The 20,534-nt window shown below is 37.2% G+C and overlaps 2 protein-coding genes and 1 non-coding gene across 3 annotated transcripts in view; 1 reads left to right on the forward strand and 2 right to left on the reverse strand.

The window, feature by feature from the left end:
* The first annotated feature begins 2,784 nt into the window (after positions 1-2,784).
* Positions 2,785-2,891, forward strand: LOC127800843 (small nucleolar RNA R71). The gene has a single exon (XR_008022870.1). It is a non-coding gene; the product is annotated as a small nucleolar RNA R71 (small nucleolar RNA).
* A 3,029-nt stretch (positions 2,892-5,920) lies between these two features.
* On the reverse strand, positions 5,921-7,004 carry LOC127799831 (protein FAR1-RELATED SEQUENCE 5-like). Its single transcript, XM_052334048.1, has 2 exons — positions 6,120-7,004; positions 5,921-5,959 (listed from the first exon to the last, which is right to left on the reverse strand). The coding sequence occupies exons 1-2, from the start codon at positions 7,002-7,004 to the stop codon at positions 5,921-5,923; spliced, it is 924 nt and encodes a 307-aa protein (XP_052190008.1).
* A 3,468-nt stretch (positions 7,005-10,472) lies between these two features.
* The window catches only part of LOC127800543 (probable phosphoinositide phosphatase SAC9), a 68,916-nt gene continuing 58,854 nt past the window's right edge, over positions 10,473-20,534 (reverse strand). Inside the window, exons 10-14 of the mRNA XM_052335213.1 lie at positions 17,065-17,895; positions 16,051-16,248; positions 12,415-12,891; positions 12,096-12,326; positions 10,473-10,900 (exon numbers count right to left, since the gene is read on the reverse strand). Coding sequence (XP_052191173.1) covers positions 10,619-10,900; positions 12,096-12,326; positions 12,415-12,891; positions 16,051-16,248; positions 17,065-17,895 — 2,019 coding nt within the window. The 3' untranslated portion in view covers positions 10,473-10,618. The remainder of the gene's footprint in view (positions 10,901-12,095; positions 12,327-12,414; positions 12,892-16,050; positions 16,249-17,064; positions 17,896-20,534) is intronic.

Below are 20,534 nucleotides of genomic sequence, written 5' to 3' on the forward strand. Positions count from 1 at the left end.
CTTTTCATAATGTTTGATGATTGAGTTGCTTATAAAGTTGGTTTAAGGGCGAAAGTCTAATTGGAAACCTAGCAGTGTAGTCAACCTATGCATTGAATCTTCTGACACATGTGCTCAAATTAGTCTAACATGGATAATGAATCTCAAAACGAAATGAGTAGCATCACTATCTTTACTCTTTGCATCAAAATGGTACCAAATAAACTTCATCATTGATGGCACGTCTACCCAACAAAACAAGATAATTTTTTTTTTTTTTAATAAAACCATACAACTAGACCGTACGACATATGCAAGCTGCCCATAGTGAACCTCCCCCCAAACTTAAACGTTTCATTGTCCCAATGGAACAAAGAGAAAGAAAAGGAAGGAGTGTACCTGGACTATAGTGTCAAGGTTGTGATGGTAGATAGATCAACACATGCTCGTTTTGAGGTATTGAAACTTTCGGCAATGGAGTTGCCCTTGTAAGCAGCTGGTGTAGGATGGCTCTTCAATTGCATTATCACTTTTGAAAATGTACCTACAATGCACAAGTTTGAACATGAGAATGCAACAATGAATAAGAATGACATGAAGTAGACAGAGTCACATGGATGCCCAAACTCCTCCAAACTTGAACCTCACAATCCCAAACTTAAGGTGCAATGTGCAAGTTAACATTAGCTGGGGTATTTTATCAAACACCAAGTGCATGCTGTTATGATGACCTCGACATTGTTTTTGTGCAAAAATCCTAAAAAATGACACCCTAACCTAACTCAAAGTAAAGAAAAAAAAAATGCAACATGCCAATAAATGAAAAAGATAGGAAATTGGGTTGCCTCCCAATAAGCGCTTGTTTAAAGTCATTAGCTTGACTAAGCCTCCATCTTCAAGGAGGCTTGAATCTTTTTAATTTCCATCAATATTTTGTGGGTGCCATTTAATGAACTTATTCCTTGAATGTTAGCAACCTTTAATCCAATCCCCTTCTTTTGCTCCCTCAACACCCTTACCAACTTTTCCTTTTCATGACTTGGTGGCTTGGCTTTTGAAGAAGAAGAAACATCCAAAGAACACAGTTTGTCTCTTTTTGATGGACAACCTTTTTGCTTCTCTCCCAAAGAGCCCACGACCACAACCTTGTTCTTAGCATCCAAACTTTGTTCCTGCTCATCAAAAGAGTTAGCAATGCAATTTTCTTTAAGGTCATCAGGTCTCTCTACTAAATCAACAATGCCATCTCTCATTAAGACTTCTTTTTCATTGCCATTAGAATGTTTCATAGCCTTAAATACATTAAACATAACCGTCTCATCATAAATTCTAAGACCAAGTGTTCCTTGCTGGACATCAATCAAAGCTCTTCCTGTGGCAAGAAAAGGTCTCCCTAAAATTAAGGGCATATCATAATCTTTTTCGATATCCAGAACAAAGAAGTCAACAGGAAAAATAAATTTATCCACTTTTACCAAAACGTTCTCCACTACTCCCCTCGGATATTTGATACTTCTATCAGCCAATTGAAGAGAAACAGTAGTGGGTGTTGGTTCTTTTAATCCAAGCTTCCTGAAAATAGAGTAAGGCATTAGATTTATACTAGCACCCAAATCACATAGAGCTCGTTCAAATAATAAACTACCAATAGTACAAGGAATAGTAAAACTCCCTGGATCTTTAAGCTTCGGTGGTAGTTTGTTTTTCAATATAGCGCTGCTCTCCTCCGTTAGCATAACAGTTTCATGCTCCTCCAACTTCCTCTTATTTGATAAAATTTCCTTCATAAATTTCGCACAGCTAGGCATTTGAGCTAAGGCATCAACAAATGGGATGTTTATGTGAAGCTTCTTGAATACCTCTAGGAACTTCTCAAATTGCTTATCCAGTTTGTGTTTGCGCAACCTCTGAGGGAATGGAATTGGAGGAACATATGGCTTAACCGGTGGTGGAATTACCTTCTCTTGTTCAGCTACTACTTCAGGCATTTCAAGTTGATCCGTTGTCTCCTGAACAATACCATTTTCTTTTACCACACCTGGCCTTTTAACATGAATTTCTGATAGTTGCACCCCACTCCTTGTTGTGATTGCATTTACTTGCTCCTTTGGGTTAACTTCTGTATTGCTCGACCATGTGCCCGGTTGCCTTTCCGTTAAGATTTTTGCTAGTTGCCCAATCTGATTTTCAATATTCTTAATGGCTACGTCCGTCTGGTCACTTCGTTCTTGAAGCTTTAAAAGTGCTTCCTCCCATCCTTCTTTTTCCTCTTGTGGCCGCCCTTGTTTTGGTGGATTTTGGATGTTCTGAGTATTACCATAAGAAAAATGAGGATGATTCTTCCAACCCAGATTGTATGTTTGTGATAATGGGTTACTCTGCTGCCTTTGAAAATTTTGTTGATTTTGAAAATTCTGTGCATAAGCAGCTTGCTCCGTGAATGGTGGATTTATGAGCAGCGGACATTCAGGCAATAGATGAGTTGCTCCACAAGTTGCACATATGGGAAGTGATCCTTGCACCATATTAACATTCGAAGTATACTTTAAGGCTTTCATCTGCTTTGATAGTGCATCAATCTTCGCTAACATCAATGTGTTAAGATCCACCTCATGCACTTCTGCTACTCTTTTATGTGAGTTTCTATCTGGCCACATCACCAATTGCTCACTCATTGTCTCGAAAAGGTCATGAAGCTCCCCAGCTGATTTGTTTCGGATTGATCCTCCTATTGTAGAATCAACTGCAGAGCGGCTGTGAGGAGTAAGTCCAGCATAGAAAATGTGATTTTGAGCTGGTAGTGGAAAACCATGACTAGGACACTTCCTTAATAGCTCCTTGAACCTCTCCCATGCTTCATGAAAATTTTCAGACTCAACTTGCTGAAAAGTTGAAATCTCATGCTTAAGTTTGGCAATCTTGGCCGGTGGGAAGTATTTGAGTGTGAACTTCTGTACCAAATCTGTCCATGTAGTAATACTACCCGGTGGTAATGAGTCTAACCACTCTCGAGCCCTATCCTTCAGAGTGTGAGGGAAAAGGCGCATCTTGAGTGCCTCTTCATTAATTCCTTGATACTTGAAATTTCCACAATATTCCAGAAACTGAGACAAGTGATAGTGTGGATTTTTCTCGCTCATTCCATAAAATGGTATGTTGTTGGCAAAGAGATTGATCACATCCGGCCTCAACTGAAAGTTCTCATGCCCGTAGGGAGGATAAATTATACTTGACCGATTCTCAATTAGAGGGGGCATCATGAAATCTCCCATCAGAATGTCTCTTTCATTAACTTCAACGGGCTGTGCCATTGGAACAAGTTGGTTTACGTTGTCACCCATGTTACTCAGTTGTTCTTCCCTCCTTGCTCTTTGTTCACGACGCCTTTGATGGAACGTTCTTTCTATCTCAGAATCAAACTCACAAATATCCGAACGTTCTGAACGGCTCATGCACTATCTCAATCCCTGCACACACACACAAATTGAAATAGCTTAGCCCAGAAAATAATGAAAACAAAATATAACAGTTAAAGCTAATATCAATCAAAGAAATAATCAAAAGAGTTAGTCCCCGGCAACGGCGCCAAAAACTTGTCCGGCTAATTCTATCCCGCAAGTGGACGGATCGTGACAAGTAATACAATGATGAATAGAGTGTCGTACCCACGAGGACTAACTTTTAACGTTTACTCTAATTGATTTAACCTTAACCTAACACACACATTAACAATGACTTCAATTGTAATGAAAACTAATTTACTAATAAAAGATGCAAACAAAACAATTCCTTTGATTTAAAACTCACAAGACTAAGGCGCTAGGGTTTGTGAATCCACCGTCGACCTCCTATGATTCAATTATTTGTTACTCGGGTCTTGCTATTCCTTATCTTAGGTTGAAAATCAATGATCCAATCACAACCAAAAGCCTCTCTCGATGGTCATTTAGTTCTATGAATATATATGAGATTAACTATCTCTAGATAACCTTCGAACATATAAACATGCATTCAATCACGGAGATCATCACAAAATGATTTCATATGGCATAACGGCATCTCTACCTATTATAGAACCCTACGTTGTTTGTTACCATGTCTAATACATATTGAATCTCTCGAAAGCAATACAAATCACAAATATGTTCCAATGGTGATCAAGCATCAAAATAGCATTATGAACATAACAAACAATCAACCTGAATGGATAAGAAAATAACAAACCGAATAACTTTAAATCAAACCATTAGAAGTCGAGGTTTCATCATTCACCCTAGCTATAAGAACTTAGCAATGCATTCTTGCAATCAAAAGAAAAAAGAAAGAGTTGGAATCCATAGCAAAGAGTTGAGAAAGAAAAGAAAAATACAACCCAAGAGTAGTCTTCAATCTTCCGTCGACTTCTCTTCCATCCCCTCAAAAGATCCCAAATCTTCCAAGAATAAGTCTTTATATAGTCCTCTTTAGGTTATCAAAGTCCTGCACCTTAAAGGAGTCTATTTCTCTTTTATTTGGATTGAAACGGACTTAAAACGGCCTTTTCCCGAAGCTTTGAACCCTACCGCGGTATGCTTGTTGCTGCAGACCTGTGAGCTCCAGAAACTAATTCCTAAAGCGGTCCTACAGCGGTATGCATTCCGCTGTAGGACCGTGAGCTCCAGAAAGCAATTCCTAAAGCGGTCCTACAGCGGTATGCATTCCGCTGTAGGACCGTGAGCTCCAGAAACTAAACCTTATAGCGGTCCTACAGCGGTATGCATTCCACTGTAAGACCGCTAGCCTTCTTCTTTAGCCTCTTGATTTATCATTTTCAACTTCTTGCTCTCGATACTCTTTTGATTTCTTTTAATTTGATACCCGACCATGCCTCCAAGCTTTATTTCACTTCCATAATGCACCAAAATAACTCTTTTTGCTCCATGTCTGCTTTAACACATGCTCCACATCTACATAACCATATATAGAATCAAATCAAGTAGAAATCATGCTCATTGAATGTATAAATGCTAAGTTTATAGACCAAAATAAATGTATAAAAGACACTTATCAAACTCCAATGCCAAAAACCTACAAAAATAACATGGTATCTAGCTTAAACTAAACGAACAAGCAACTTGGGGAAGTATCCGATGTCCATTTCCATATCATTGCACACAAATGCCTCAGATGCAAGTCCTATAACACCAAACAATCCAGAAAGGGCTCTGTTTCTACATGTACATCAAGAATTCATGGGATAATCCTTAAGAATTAGCTGTGTACCAATCTAATAACATTTTTAAATTTTTCATTAGTTTAGATTAAACAATCTTAAATAATGAAAGCAAAATTGTTAGAGTTTACATCTTTCAAAATTAAAACTATAATTATGAAATCTTCAATGTCACTGAAATCTTAGATCTTCTACTTCGATCTAGCTAAATGCAACGATCAGATATGTAGAACTCATGGTCCCGACCCTCCCTGCAAGTATTGATTAAAATATGGTACCATGTTACCTGCATGTAGGAAAAAATAATTAATGAACAACTTCCTATAATATTGAACCAACAATATATTTTTAAAGGTAGTGTAGATATACCTGAAGTATCGAATACAATATTGGGGAATAAAGTAGGCCTCAGAGGGGATAGTGATAGCTGTTGAACATATTGTACATGCTAATACACGTAAGGTACTCCAGGTGTCAAGATATTGCTTCTTGTATACCTTTGAGATTGCCCCTGCAAATAAAAAAAAAATAAAAATTGAACAATGCATTTTCATTGGCTTTTACATTTCATAACTCCAGATTAATAAATTTGGATGCAATCTAATGTTTAGGCTAAAATATTGATAATGATTGATAATTTACCAGTGACTGATCTATCCAATATATAGGATACTGGGATGAATCTAATGCCTGTGATGGTTGTGAGTCGTCATTATCCAATGAACTATGTTAAACCTTTGTTTTGCCTCTATCTGTACTCGCAACTGTCTGTACGTCATTCAAACATTGCAATTAAATAAAATCATTTATATAATTTAGTCATTATAAGTCATTAATTCTCTGTAATTGTTTTTTTTTTTTTGCATGGTGGTCCCTATATAAATAAAATCATTGGCTTTTATTTTGTTTTGCATGTTAGTTTGCATACCTTGGATTTCTTAGAATTCTTCTCCAATTGACTTTTTTTCCGTAATTTCTTCGGAGCTCCTTTAGTTCTCGAGTATATCAGATCGAGCATGTTAGCATTTCCAACAAGTTCTGTTGATAGAGAATTAAAGGCCACTTGTACACTTGCTTGGGAATCCAAATTACTTCCACCACCATGTATGGGTTGTGACATGGAAAGTTGAGTTGTTTTAGATTCAATCCACTCCATGATCCCACAAACTTGGTTTTCATCATCAGCCGCCAAGTTTGCTATATTAGTAAATGCATTGCACATTTTGTCAAATCTTACTTGAGCATGAGTGTTTATCCAACCATCGTAATTAACTGCTACTCTTGTGTGTCGTCTACTTACATCTCTCCTCCACCTCATAAGGATATACCTCTTGGGAAGTACAATGACATCATTACGGAGCAAAACTGATATCGCATGCCTGAACACTATTCCCCTGAACTCAAATAGATGACAACTACAAACAAATTCAGTAGTTTCTCTTTGAAATAAAACTGTGAACATTTCTTTCCTAACTCTCCCGTCAAGCATAACATCTTCTTGCACATCGTACCTTGGCATCAGACCACCCATATTAGAAGATACAACTTCACAGTAAACCTTCCCAATAAATTCCTCTTGAAATTCCCTAAATTTTGATATTGTATACATTTCCTGAAATTGCTTTTCAATTGCATACTTAGTAGCACATAGGACCATTTGCGAGAATGACTTAAAATCTGCTTGGAACTCTTTTTCAACCTTACACCTGAGTGCCCGCTCATATTGTTCAACAAATTGCTTGAGAGAAGTTTTGGAATGAACATACCCATCAAAAAATGTGTTAATACTTTCACTACGTTGAGTTGTTGACATCCCTGCCCAAAAAGTAGTTTTCAAGAAGCATGGAACCTAACGGCTTCTGTTTTCGAATAGTCTAGACAACCAATTGTTCTCATGCAAATCAAACTGATCAACCATCGCAGTCCAGCCATGCTCAAAGTCTTCTTGATGTTATGAGTCGTACACTAGACCATGCACTGCCGAAAGTATCAATCCCTTACATGGATGACTCCCAAACTTTTCTGGCAACTTTTTTAGTATATGCCATAAACACCATCTATGCTTTGTATTGAGAAAAACAATCTCAATTGCTGCTTGCAGCCCTGTCCTGATCAATAATTATTCCATTGGGAGCCTGACCATGCATACATTCAAGCCACGTCCTAAAAAACCAAACAAATGTTGTCGTATCCTTATTCAACAATAGATCGCAACCGAGTAAGGTTGACTGTCCATGGTGGTTCACACCAACAGAAGGGGCAAAAGGCATCTTGTACTTATTAGTTAAGTATGTCGTATCAAATGTTACAACATCTTCGAACTCTTTATATGTTTGCCGGCACCTGTTATCAGCCCAAAATACATTCTTCAACCGGCATTCCTTATCCAAATCTATACTGAAGTAGAAACCGGGACACATTGTTTGCATTTTCGAAAAGTAAGCTTGTATTGCTACAGCATCTCCTTCCCCAAGTCGTAGTCGCCTTACTTTTTCGATGTAGTTTCGATAATCCGTTTCTATGCATGTCAACTGGTTGTATCCACCAGCTTCGACAACAGTTGAATTAAAACTTTTATGTAAGGGAATCCCGGCTAAATCATTAACTTCAAGCCTCCGTTTAATTTGTGCACTAACTTCACAATTGCATCAGTAAAGCCTTGATTTGGACGGACTTATTTTATGATTGTGTTCAAGATATACTTTATTAATACGCCAAACACCATTCAAATTTGTACCAGCTGTTATCTTGGCTTTATAGCCTATATGGATTGTTGGTTGGGGCTTCAAGGAAGTGCTCGTGCTATCAACTCTATTACCCCCCCCCCCCCAAACTACATTCAAATGTCACATATCTCAAAGCACCATCATCGCCCTTCTTCGAATTTCTTTTTCTAACTGGAAAGCCTACGCTATAAACATAACTTTTGTAAAATTCAAATAATTCATTGACATCATTAAACTTCATCCTAATCTCTGGGACAATCTGACTATCTTTTACTAAGGTTTCATCATTGTGTACATCAAGATTTTCTATGACTACTAATTGGTCAGGCACTTCATAACATTCGGCTTCAGAACTACGAACTACGTTTCCTGGATTAGATGATACAAAATAATTTTAGTAACAATTCTTATGTAGTGCATCTATGTGTTATATGATAAACCTTTATTTGAAATTAATTGGCTATGAAAGAAGGAAGATCATGGGATGTAAGATAACCAATATTATTACCTTTGTTTGTCATGGCAATTGAGACACTGTATATTGTAAGTGACGACTTTGCTATCAATAGTGTTACAAGTAGTCAAACCCAATAGGATTGGCACCTAATATGAAAAAACGTATTAATTATTACAATTAGTCAAACCCAAATAGCAAAATTTGATTAGAATTACAAGGAAATCGTACCTATATTTTCTCTTTTCAAAGAAATGAATGAGTGAGGCTTTCCTTGTATTATGAAACGGGTGAGAGAGACTTTCCTTATAATAAGAAATAATAAACCATCAAAATACTTTGTATACCATTATATGAAATAAGAAATGCATTTAGAGGCTCATTGCAAGACAACAAGATAGCATAAAACTATCAACAAAGCAAATGGAAGATCAAATTGTCATTTTTAAAGCTGAAATAGGTATGCTCAATTTGCTTTCACAAGGTTATATCAAATTACAAGTATTAAAAATGCATTTTTAAAGCTCTAATTGTCAACGAAAGATCAAATTGGTGAATTGAAGTAATCCTTTTTAGATTACAAAGCAAACACACAGAATGCAAAGCATGGAAGTATTTGGAAATTATCAACAAAATATTATTCAACAACTATCAACAAAATATAAGGTGTCTTGCACTGAAATAACTACTACCAACAATAACTAAAAATCAACAACTGAAACAACAATACAAAACAGCATCAACAACTATAAACTATTAACAACTATCAACAATCGTATGTCAAGGCACTGAAACAACAATGCAAGACAACATCTTATTCAACAACTATCAACAAAAAATTTGCTATAGAAAGGCTTAATTTAAAATTATTAAGCACAATATACGTGTTCTTCATTATCCAAAAAACTAAAAATTAGCCAGGAAACCAAACAACCGCCCTCAACTCAAACAACCTCAAGTCCCAGTTAGCACAATCATTAACGGTCCAACAGACACAGAATCAGTCTAAAACTAACCCAAACAAAGACAAATTAAACCAAAGGAAAAACAACTTATCCATGCCAAGCAAATCAAACTTAGGGTTTTTTTTTTTCCTTTTTCAGATAATGAAATTTATCACAAATAGTTAGGTATCTTTAACCTCTAGCAACGATCTCGACTGTCGAACTGGAATCCCACTTCTGAAAAGTGAAGGCGAACGGCGAGTGACGAACGACGGAAAGGGATGGCGGGATACAGGGGAGGGAGGGACATGGACGGAAGGGGGTGGCGGGTTACATGGGAGGGAGGGAAGAAGGGACGTGGACTACGAGGCTGGGCCGAGATGGGGATCTGACGAATGGCGAATGTTTTACAGTAAGGGTCGCGGGGAGAGAGGGGGAAATGGAAGAGGGGAGAGAGAAAGAGAGAGAGAGAAGGGGGAATTTCCAATAAGTGGGTGGGAGAAATTGGGGGGGGGGGGGCGTAAATGCCAAGGAAGATAAAATAAAATAAAAAAATTATAAAATTTCCTGTAAAATTTTCTACAACATTTTCGAGACATGTAGCATTATTCTAATAATTTATACGATTAACTTTCAAATTTAAAAAATTTTCTTCAAAACTTTCAGAACTTCAATAATTAAAGTATTAATTTTTCTTATAAAATTTTGATACAAAAATAATATTTATTATTTAAAAAATATTAAAATATATAAAAATTCACTAATGCATTAATTTTTCTTACAAAATTTATGAAATTAATATTTATTGTTAAAAAACATTAAAATATAAAAAAATTCCAACTTGTTGGTAAAGTGACTTGAACCAGTGATCCAAAAAAAATTTAATTTAAAACCTACCACTTTACCAACTAAACTTAAATAAAATTAGTCTAAATTATGTATTTTAACGCATTTATTATATATTTAAAATAGATATTTAAAACCCAAACTTAATTTGTTGGGGCCTGCGATGGTTGAGGGTCCCTAGGCGACCGCCTGCCCTCAGGGCCAGCCCTGGACTTCCTCCCACAACACAATTAAACCAAAACCAACACTTTTAACACCAAGGCATTTGAATGCTATTTTCTCATGGAAAAAGGAAACCTATACAACACTGATTTCTCACTAGCACCACCACTACTACATTTTGTTGTACCTGTTATTACGAACGAGTTAAATTGAAGAAAATAATATAAATTTGACAAGAAATACAAAAATCAATTACATCCAATTCCTTGGACCCTGTTCTTGGAGCCAAAAATTATCAAATGGCAGAGAGGCTGGCCCATTTCCCTAGTTCGTAAGAATCAGCATAATGATACAACTTGATTCTATTTAACAATGACAGGCCTGCAGCCGGCAGCGCAGCTCTAGAATAGGGATCTTCCTGCTCGGCTGGGTCATCCGCAAATGCAGCAACATCCCCGAGAAGTCTGAATGAGATTCGGTGCGTCTGTATTCGCCTAGGGAAATCAAAGTACATTGCTGTCCCAGGTCTAACCACAGGCAAACGATACTCCGCAATGACAAACATATCGCGAGGTTCCTGTAAAATGCACATTACAGGAAACAGAAAATAGGTACCGTATATTTTTCAAGTTATGATTCAGATTCATTCATGCCCTGCCCTTAAGCATGATACTCAATTAAGAAAACAGAAAATAGGTACCGGGTCCATGATCTTGGGCTACTTCATATCATCATATGCATAAATGTCAGCATGGCTAATCAGCATAGAACGCCAGATATATATACTCAAGTTCTTGAGATCCTTCTTTCAATAATCATAAAACAATGTATACCAGTTTCACAACATAGAACAAAAGTTTCTAAAGAAATTGTTTGTACCCATATCTCCAAATTCTAGCATTTGTCTTGGGTTTCAGAGGCTGCAAGGGTTGAGCTATTTGGCCTATGCATTATATATTATATATATTTCTTAGTCGTTCTGATTAGACCATCATAAGAGATAAAGATCAACTGAAATCTTTGGTTAAAGTGCTTCCACAACTAGAAGGGGTTTGGATAGTCACGTGTCCATAAAAGCTATTTGATCAAATAGTATAACACCTTAACAACAATACTATTTGTGTCTGCCACTTGTGATGGTGTAAGAGTTTGTTTTATTTTATCATTTTTTTAGAGATTTTACATAGTTGACCAAACAAAATGAATTTTAGACAAATGAACAAATCATTGGAGCACAAACCTCTTAGTGACACGCTGCATTGCCTAACTGCAGCGGGTAGTGAGCTAGGGCCGCTGCATCATGTGTCAAAACTGCAGGGGATCTTGCATTTTCAGGATGGATGCAAGGAAAGAAGTTGGTCCAGGATCATAGATTAAAGATTGGACCATGGCTCAGTTTCCAGGAACGTGGTATGGGGTACCTTAGTATGCTAATTTTCAAATAGTTGGTTACTTGAACTCTTATAAAAATGATGTATAGACTTAAAACAAGTTCACATATATAATTATCAAGTTTGTATGAACACTTCTACGGGTTTTAGATCTTGTTTCCAAAAATTGTTTTATTTTTCCCATACTTTGCATTCTTCCTTTAATTTTTTCCAAAATGTTTTGGAATCTTTTTGTTTTTTAGCTAACCAAAGACAAAGAGCATATCAAAACAATATTTTATCCCTTGACAAAGACTACTAGCAGGTTACACTTTCAATTAACAGAAGAATAGAAACTGCATCCAGTGAAACGGATCAATGATAGACCGAGATTGCAGGTACCTGGAAAGCAGATACTTGGATATACAGTACAGCGGGAGATATATGTCTATCTTCTAAGAATGTTAATGTCGTATCCCCCATATTTACATCTGAAGGCGGCGAATGGGTGACTCTAGGTCTCACTGCACTGAAACCATCAAGACGGAATCCTGCCAGCAAAGGCGAAGATGGTAACAGACACTGTTCTAAAACAAGATCACCGTCCATCAACCTCTCAGTCTCTATTGGGACCTGAAAAGTATAATTGAAAGGAAATTACCTAGAGTACAAAATAACAAACCTAATAAGGACATAATATGGACAAAAGCAATAGTTGCACCTTGAATCTATTTAGTTGTGGAGCTTCGCTCAACCAGCTTCTTAAACTTATCTGGTCAGAGCCTTGTGGTGATGTAAGACCCAAATCTTTTCCCGCTGCACTTCCAACTACAAGAATTCTTTTGGCGTGAATACATGGGTCGCTTTCAACTGCCCCTCCAAAAGAGGCACGCCGATCAAGTTGTGAAAAAGGATTTTCATCTAGCGACAAAAGATTAAAGTCTTTCTCAAAATTTAAAGAACTTGAACCAGCTTTCTGAAGGCGTAAAGTTATCCAGATGATGCGGCATCGAACCGGATTCCGGAAAGTGAACTTTACATGCCTAGGAACTGTATTCCCTTTACATGTAAAGTTCGCTTTCTGGAAGTCTTCAGGTCCACAAAGTTCTGAGGCGGATGTTAACAGGGACCGGACATCCCATTTTCCCATGCATGACCTTTCCTCCTTGTGTATTTTATTGCTAGCCCAAATTTGTACCTGTACTAACAGTAAGGGGTACACATCAACAAAAGTGGTTAACATGAGAGAGCTTACAGAACATAGTAACAGCTTCACTAACATGATTGATATACGGAAATGTCACACAAAGAGGAAAATGGAGTTCAATAAAAGGTGAAAGTAGGAGGGATTACTTTGTGTGAAAATGGAGTTCAATTAAAGGGGTGAAAGTAGGAGGGGTTAGTGGTAATGTTGTTCTCCATTTTCCCCCCTTTAGTGTGGCATTTCCTTTTATCAATCATGTTAATCACTAAGCACATTCAAATATGAAAAAGAAAAGAAAGAAAAAAAAAAAAAAGGGAAAGAAAAGAAAAAGATGGAGAATGATGAAGTGGTTGGTTAAGATAAATCCTAATTGAAGTATAAAAATCTATGGGAGAAAAAGGCATCTTATATTTAACAAAACTATTTAGAAGAACAAAGGAGATTAAAGTTATAAACATGTAATTTAAAGTAATGAGCCATATAATGAAACTTTGAAGAAGGTAATTAAGAAAAAGTTAATTAAGGAAACAAAGATCTCTGAAAATTAATCTGGTTTGATACCTAGTAGGACAATAGTGGAAACTACTTATTTGTCGAGGCATCTAATGCAAAGGCCTAGAGATAAACAAAAGGATTTATTTTCTTCCAACCACTGCCCTAAGCATGAGCTAATGGAGCCATAACTCTCTGGGATACCCCATTCAAACTGCCATAAATCTGGGACTTCATCTCCATACTTTCCCCAGAAATGAAGCTTTAATTGGCTCAATATAAAAAAAAAAAGGTAGCCCAACCCAAATCCTAACCAAAATGTAATCGGAGAATCATTCCTTGTTCACTTTGTAACCTACTATTGCCAGTCAAAATTGTTCTAAGAAATTCATTGATTAAGGATAAGGGTCGTGCATCATGTGACCAACAATCACAAGACAAATATACTTCTTTCTTATGAGGCAAAAAAACATTGCTTTTATTGTAAAGACGTTAATATTTTGGACCATGTTACTTGTACATCAAGGGCTACACCTTGGACCATACACACGTGCGCAAATGACTAAAATACCCCTCGTGCCTCTGTCTTGTGCCGCCTCACCGCCTTGGGTGAGGGGTTTTAGTCATGCATCTCACTGCTTCATGTCGCTTTGGGTGAGAGGTATTTTTGTCATTTTAGCTACATTGTATAGCCCAATGAGTACAAATAGCATTTTCCTAACATTTTATGAGTAGCGTACCTAACCACTCAACATAGGTCTAAGGTCCTTAACCTCTGTATAGAAAAAAAGGAGGATGATGATAAGAATCAAAGCCCAATAATGAAATAGAAAGAAGAAAAACAAGTTATTTTCAAAGAAAAGTGTGGCAAAAGAGATTGCATTATGAAAAGTGAAGCTAATCCGATGTGGAATAAGATATATAATGCTATTAAAAAACATGAGGAAAATTTTAAGAGAGTCAATGGGAAAAGCCACAAAATGACAGTGAATGGTACCAAAAAGAAAAATAACGTCAAGAAAACTTGATACAAGACTTCACATATATGACCTAATGAACATATATGTATATATATATGTGTGTGTGTGTGCTCTGGAAAAAGCGAAAGAAAAAGTTGTAGTTGGCTAAGTAAGATAGAAAGCTTGTAAAATTTGGTAATAACAACTTGATGCAAAAGACAACAAAGAGTTATATACATACACCAGCTAAAGTGAGGAGAGAGATAGAGAGAGAGAGAGATTCAAGCATAGCGAAGTTCATAAAAGATGAAAATCAAAAGGTGCTAGTAAATGAGGGGGCATCAAGGAGAGGACTTCTCCAAACTATTAAATGGTGGAAGAATTCACTAAGCACATTCAAGAAGAGGCCCTTAGTGTAGGCTATTTGCAAAGTATATTATTTTGGTGGATGGGATAAAAGAACTTATTAAGTTGAGCAAGTCAAAAATAAATATATAAAATTAAAAATAAAAGTGTCAATGATGTTTTGGTAAGAGTTAAAATTATTTCAGGAAGCAATTAGTTCATATATCTCAGATCAATTACTCATAAAGAAAGGAAGATTGCTGAAAATATTACTCAAAGACTCAATATAAAATCATTAAATTAGAAAATGCTTATAACATCTTATCAAATGACTATACGGCTAGCTTTGTGCATGAAACAGGAGATTGGGTAGATAAGTACCAAATGGAAATTCAAATTGCAAAGCAATTGTAGCACCTATTAAAAATAAGATGCCCGAGACATATTTAAGATTGATTAGACATGTAAAAGGAAAAATAATAGATGAATTAATAAGGAAAGCAGATGAATGGAAGAAAATTATACATAAAGAGGCAGGGGAAGGCCAAGAAAACTTGGTAGAAAACTTTCAAGCGTGACATGGTATATCATGGCTTTAGAAAAGATATAGTCATGAAGATGGATGATTGATGACCTAAAATCCATATGGTCAACCCCACAGTGAGTTATGGCTTAGTGTTGTTGGACTATAATTCCTATACCAACTAACTAAATAAGGATTCAAGTCAATAAGGAATTTATTTTACACTAGCAATTAGTTATGTGAGACAGTCCTCTTTGCTTATATGGGCACCAGTTAAAAATAGAACATTAAGCATGCAAAGCAGAACCTTCTTGCAGGACAAAGATTACCAAAGTACAAAAATTATCTAATGAAAACATGATTTAAAAGTCTCCATCAAATGGGAAACCACAAAACAGGAATATAAAAGGGCATCTCTAGTGCACTAAGTCTCCCCACTTTGCAAGGGTTGGGGAGGGTTGTTTTGTACACAACCCTACCTTGCTTTGCAAAGAGGTTGTTTCCATAATTTGAACCCATGGCATTTTAGTCACAGTGGAGCAGTCTTACCATTGCTACTAAGGCTCGTCCTCAGGAAATTTAGTGAGTATCCAAGAAAAAATTATTATTATAAATTAGCATATATAGAGCAAAGGAATGCAGTTTTCAGCTGATATTTGTTAGATCATGAAAAGAGAAAGCGGAGAATAGGCGTTCAATATGATGACACAGCAGGATCCTGCTGTGTCACACACAGATAACAGTCATTTGTTGAAGTGGAGGAAAGTCAAGTATAAGGGTCCAAAATGGATTAAATTTAACATGAAGCACCTGCATAAAGATAGGGATACTTACAATAGGAGCATCGGACGTTGAATAGCCACAGGGACTGACAAGTAGGACCACCCCAGACACATCAGAAAGATCACCAAGAACAATAACAAATTCAACAGAGGAGGCACTAGGAGGAGCTTTCCAGTATGAATGTGGTAATCCAGAATCAAGTGGTGCAAGCAATGACAAGAGTGGTGCTGAACCTGCTGCTGTTTCAACCTACAATGATATAAAACCAACATTAGAAAACAGTTCAAACATGAGGCTGCTCAAAAATAAAATAAAACAAATAAATTCGAAGAGTAAAGAAAATAAAAGAAAGATGACAGCCAGGTTCCCTACAAGTACATAACCATATCTTAAATGTTTGCTTCAAGGTCTTCCTGCTTGACACAGCATTATGATATGTATTTTTCTTACTTTTTCTGATAAAAAATAACAATAAAGAAGATGGCTCTCAAGGGGTAAAGCCTTTATAAAAAAAAAAGAATAAACACAAAGATGCCTGTACATTTATAGGCATGTAGAAAACAAGCAAAGACTGCACAAAAGACAATAAGCTAAGAGAGAAACCTCCCTGAGAAACAAAAATGGGGAAACAAGAGTGGGTGCATTCATGCTAGAAATAGAATGTGAAAGGCTATACTGATGGGAAGATTGGACAGATGCAAAATGGAGGCCAGTTCTGCTGCTTTTGCCCAGTTTGCTAGCAGATGAGCTACATTGAAACTATTCAGAACATGAGAAATTATATCTTCAGAAAGAAGAGGTGGCAGCAAAATGAGTAGTAGACTGGCTTTATGTACAAAGACCACCATGCATGTCTACCTCAATGAGCATTGAATGGTGAAAAAGAAAAAAAAAAAAAAAAAAGCGAGTACTAAAAGTTGGGCCCAATAAAAGAAAACACATGGTAGACCTGAAAATTGATAGAGAGGTCCTATTTGTTTATAACAGGAATTCACAATGAATAAGGGAAACAATTTCCATGTACATTTACACCAAAACCAAGATAAGAGACAGCAAAAAACATACTGCGTACAAAAGGCTTGCAAAGGGAAATTCAGCAAGTGAGTCTTCTCCTTTAAGCAATAGTCTTAAAGTTTTAAGAGTTTCCTGCCTATCACAACCTTTACTTCTTTCAGTAATACAGTCCCTTGAAGGAAATCCAATCACATGATCCAAAGCTTTCTGTGCAGCACTGTTCGCACGAGCACTCCTGCGCATGCTCATCAAGACCCTAACATAATCCAAGGTTAATGCATCAAGAATGATCTCATGGCAGCATAGTTTACAAATAACACCATCCAGTGTCATTGACCGATTAGAAGATACATCAGCTGGGCTGCCATGGACTGATCCAGACTGGCTTAGTGCACCATTATAATTTGACAACTCCCTCAAGTTATAGCTTGATAGCAGAAGAGCTCCCTTCCCAGCAGAACAAACTTTACAAACTTTTCTCTCACATTGAGAACATAAAAAGATAGATGGTGAAGCCTCTGAAGAAGAGGAGGATGCATATCCAGCAACTCCAGCTTCAGCACGAATCTGACACATGCCACCGGAACAACACTGCCCAATTCCAGAAATATTCCAAAAATCTATAGCACTATTGTTAGTGGCATCCAGATCAATAGCAGCAGCAAGTTTGTCTTCAACTACAGAGTGCCCAAGCATGGCAAGAGAGTTTGCAACCCTGCATAATCTTACCGAGTATGATTCATCAAGCAATAGATTTGGATTTATTGTAGCAGGATCAGTGCCCATTGACAGTAATGTTCTATCTCTTTCAGCAGCTGAAAGATTTAGGCGAAGCCTTTCAATTTCAAGTTTAACAGCTTCTATAAAACCTAGTTTTCTTTCCTGCAAATTTGAATAGTTCAGGGAAATATAATAAAAAGTATTGTTATCAAAACATCAAAACAGAAAAAAGAGGAGAGAAAAATTATGTTCGCTTGATCAATCTTCTTATCTTACACAGCAAGGTTAAGATAGGATGCAATCATTATGTTTCACTATTAGGATTGATTACCTTGGTTCAGCAATTAAGACAATGACAATGACCTCGCATTATTTTCAGAAAATGCATGTGATGGAGAAAGAGAGATTCCAACAAAAGGTTCATTTCGCAATATGCACACCTTTGAAACAAGTACAAGATCATAAAAAAAAAACTATTGTACCATGCACAAATGGTTGTTGACACGTGGGAGCAACATTAAGTGTCATTTTCAAATGAATTCCCACATTGCCTATGTTGAAAAGAAAACAGGTCGCCACTACCCCTATTATAAATGTGATTACTCTAGAGGCCACGTGTATTCCTGCTACAAAGTGCTAGGCATATCTACCTAAGGATGCTAGCTTTTTTTTTTTGTTGTTGTTGATAATGGTGTATTTTACCAACCAGCATGCTACATTTTGATGTTTAAGTTATGAGCCATGTGAAATTCATACTATGACATACCTTGAATCATGGATAATGCAATCAGTAAGGTTGGAATTCAACTGAGAGTGGACTTGGGCTTCAACTGCAGGCAGACTGTAGAGTCAACTGTGGACAAACAAAGACCTGGAGGATCAATTATCCATGATCCGATGACCAAGTACCTTGAAAATGGAGGAGGATAGTCAACTGAGGGGTAGGATGTAGCCTGGAAGATTGACTGTCAAAGGCACGGTTGACTGAATTCAGTCTACTGTCACAGAAAAATGCTACTCACCTCTACTGACTGAGGGAAAGTTGACTATGGAGATACATGTAAGTTACTAGCTGTTCATATGGAGAAAATACTCCATTTTACATGGAGAATGCTGAAGGAGGTACAAGTCTCTACGTTCACCCCAGCTAGAATTGCCATAGAAACATCTAATATAAGCCAAGAAAGGTCATCTTGCTCCATGTGCCACAAGTGATCCACGGGCCATGGGCAGCCCCAACCATGCTAACCCACAGTGGATGATAGAGATAAGGTTGTCATGCAAGTCAGGGCAGGGCACCACATTTCTCCGACTCTTTTCTAGTCCTACTGGAAAACCCTAATCCATCCCACACTGTGTACTTTCTTTAATGCAATGTTAAAGGTCTCCATTACCATTATAAACAGAGGGAAAGGCAGCCCCTTTCAGAAAGGTTCTATAAGAAAAAAAACATTTTGAGACTCCATTTTCCAGAGTTGAGATCATCAAGAATGAAACATAAAAGTGTATTCTTCTCCTCCACCTCATACTAAACCCCATGGCAACTAAGATTGCAATCTCAGAAGAACTAGCTTACATGTTCATATGATTTTCCTAACCAGGTTATTACACAATAACACCCTTTTTTTTCCCTTTGACAAGTAAAAGGTGAATAAAAGAGAATGGCCTCAAGAGGGAAAACCCCATACAAGAAACATCTTAAAGGAGCACACCTGATATAAAAGACTAGGTAGGAAAACGGGAGTTCTTGCTAGGAATTAAGAAATAACTATTAAATTAAATAAGCAAGGGGTATTAGTATAATTAACTTAAAATACTTGTATGTATATATATTCTCTTGTATTATACACTTTTTGGTAGAATACAAATTATTTTATTCACATGGTATTAGAGCCCTAGACAAACCCTAACCCTAGATCCAGCTATTGCCGCCATTGATCCCACCGGCCGACGCCACCACCGCATTTCTATCCAACGCTGGTCTCGCGTATCTCTTTAGAAACATCCCATGCGTCTTTCTCCAAGGCAATAGAGGTTCTTCCATCGATTCGTGTCAGACGTCGACTGCCTCTATTCGGCTGTGCCTTGTCGTCGATGTTCGTGTCAGACGTCAACTGCTTCTATTCGGTCGTGTCTCGCTGTCGATCGTGCAACCCTGCTCAAATCTTGTCTTGCTCTGTCGCCTCGCCTAGTGACCGACCGATCGTTGGCCTTCCGCCATCAGCCTTCCTTGTGCATCCTCAGCCGTTGTTCAAGCTTAAAGAAGCTTCAAGCTTCTCATCCAGATCTTGCTACCTAGATCTTCAAGTTTCTTACCCAACCCATATCCGACCTGCCTAGATCCGACCTACTCCAGATCCGGTCAGCTAGAACAGTGGGCTATTCTTTCCATATCATGTCTACATCCACAAGCCTCTCCACCACATCCACAACTGTGACTATTCCCCATTTTTTGGGAGCACCAGTTATTACCACGGAGAAATTGAATGGACAAAATTATTCAGCTTGATCATCTACGGTTGAAATTTGGTTTCTTGGACATGGCTTTTAGGCTTAATTATCAACGACCATTTCAACTATTCCTGAGGAAAATCAACCTCTTTGACAACAAGTGGATGCACGGTTACTTAGTTTGTTGTGGCAGACTATTGAGCTGACTTCAATGCCTATATTTCGACCTCTTCGTGAGTGTAGTGCTCTATGGACTTGGGCTTGTGAGCTGTATACAAGTGACATCACCTATATTTATGATGTGATTGGTGCTTTGTTCAATCTACAACAAGTTGATTTAGATATGACCA

The sequence above is a fragment of the Diospyros lotus genome, chromosome 4, assembly GCF_014633365.1.
Source record: "Diospyros lotus cultivar Yz01 chromosome 4, ASM1463336v1, whole genome shotgun sequence".
Lineage (NCBI taxonomy): Eukaryota > Viridiplantae > Streptophyta > Magnoliopsida > Ericales > Ebenaceae > Diospyros > Diospyros lotus.

Excerpts from the sequence above, each read along its gene's own strand:
- LOC127799831 (XM_052334048.1), bottom strand. The coding sequence starts at position 7,004 with ATGTCAACAACTCAACGTAGTGAAAGTATTAACACATTTTTTGATGGG. Across the intron at positions 5,960-6,119 it reads AGAATTCTAAGAAATCCAAG|ACAGTTGCGAGTACAGATAG; the intron begins GTATGCAAACTA and ends AATGACGTACAG.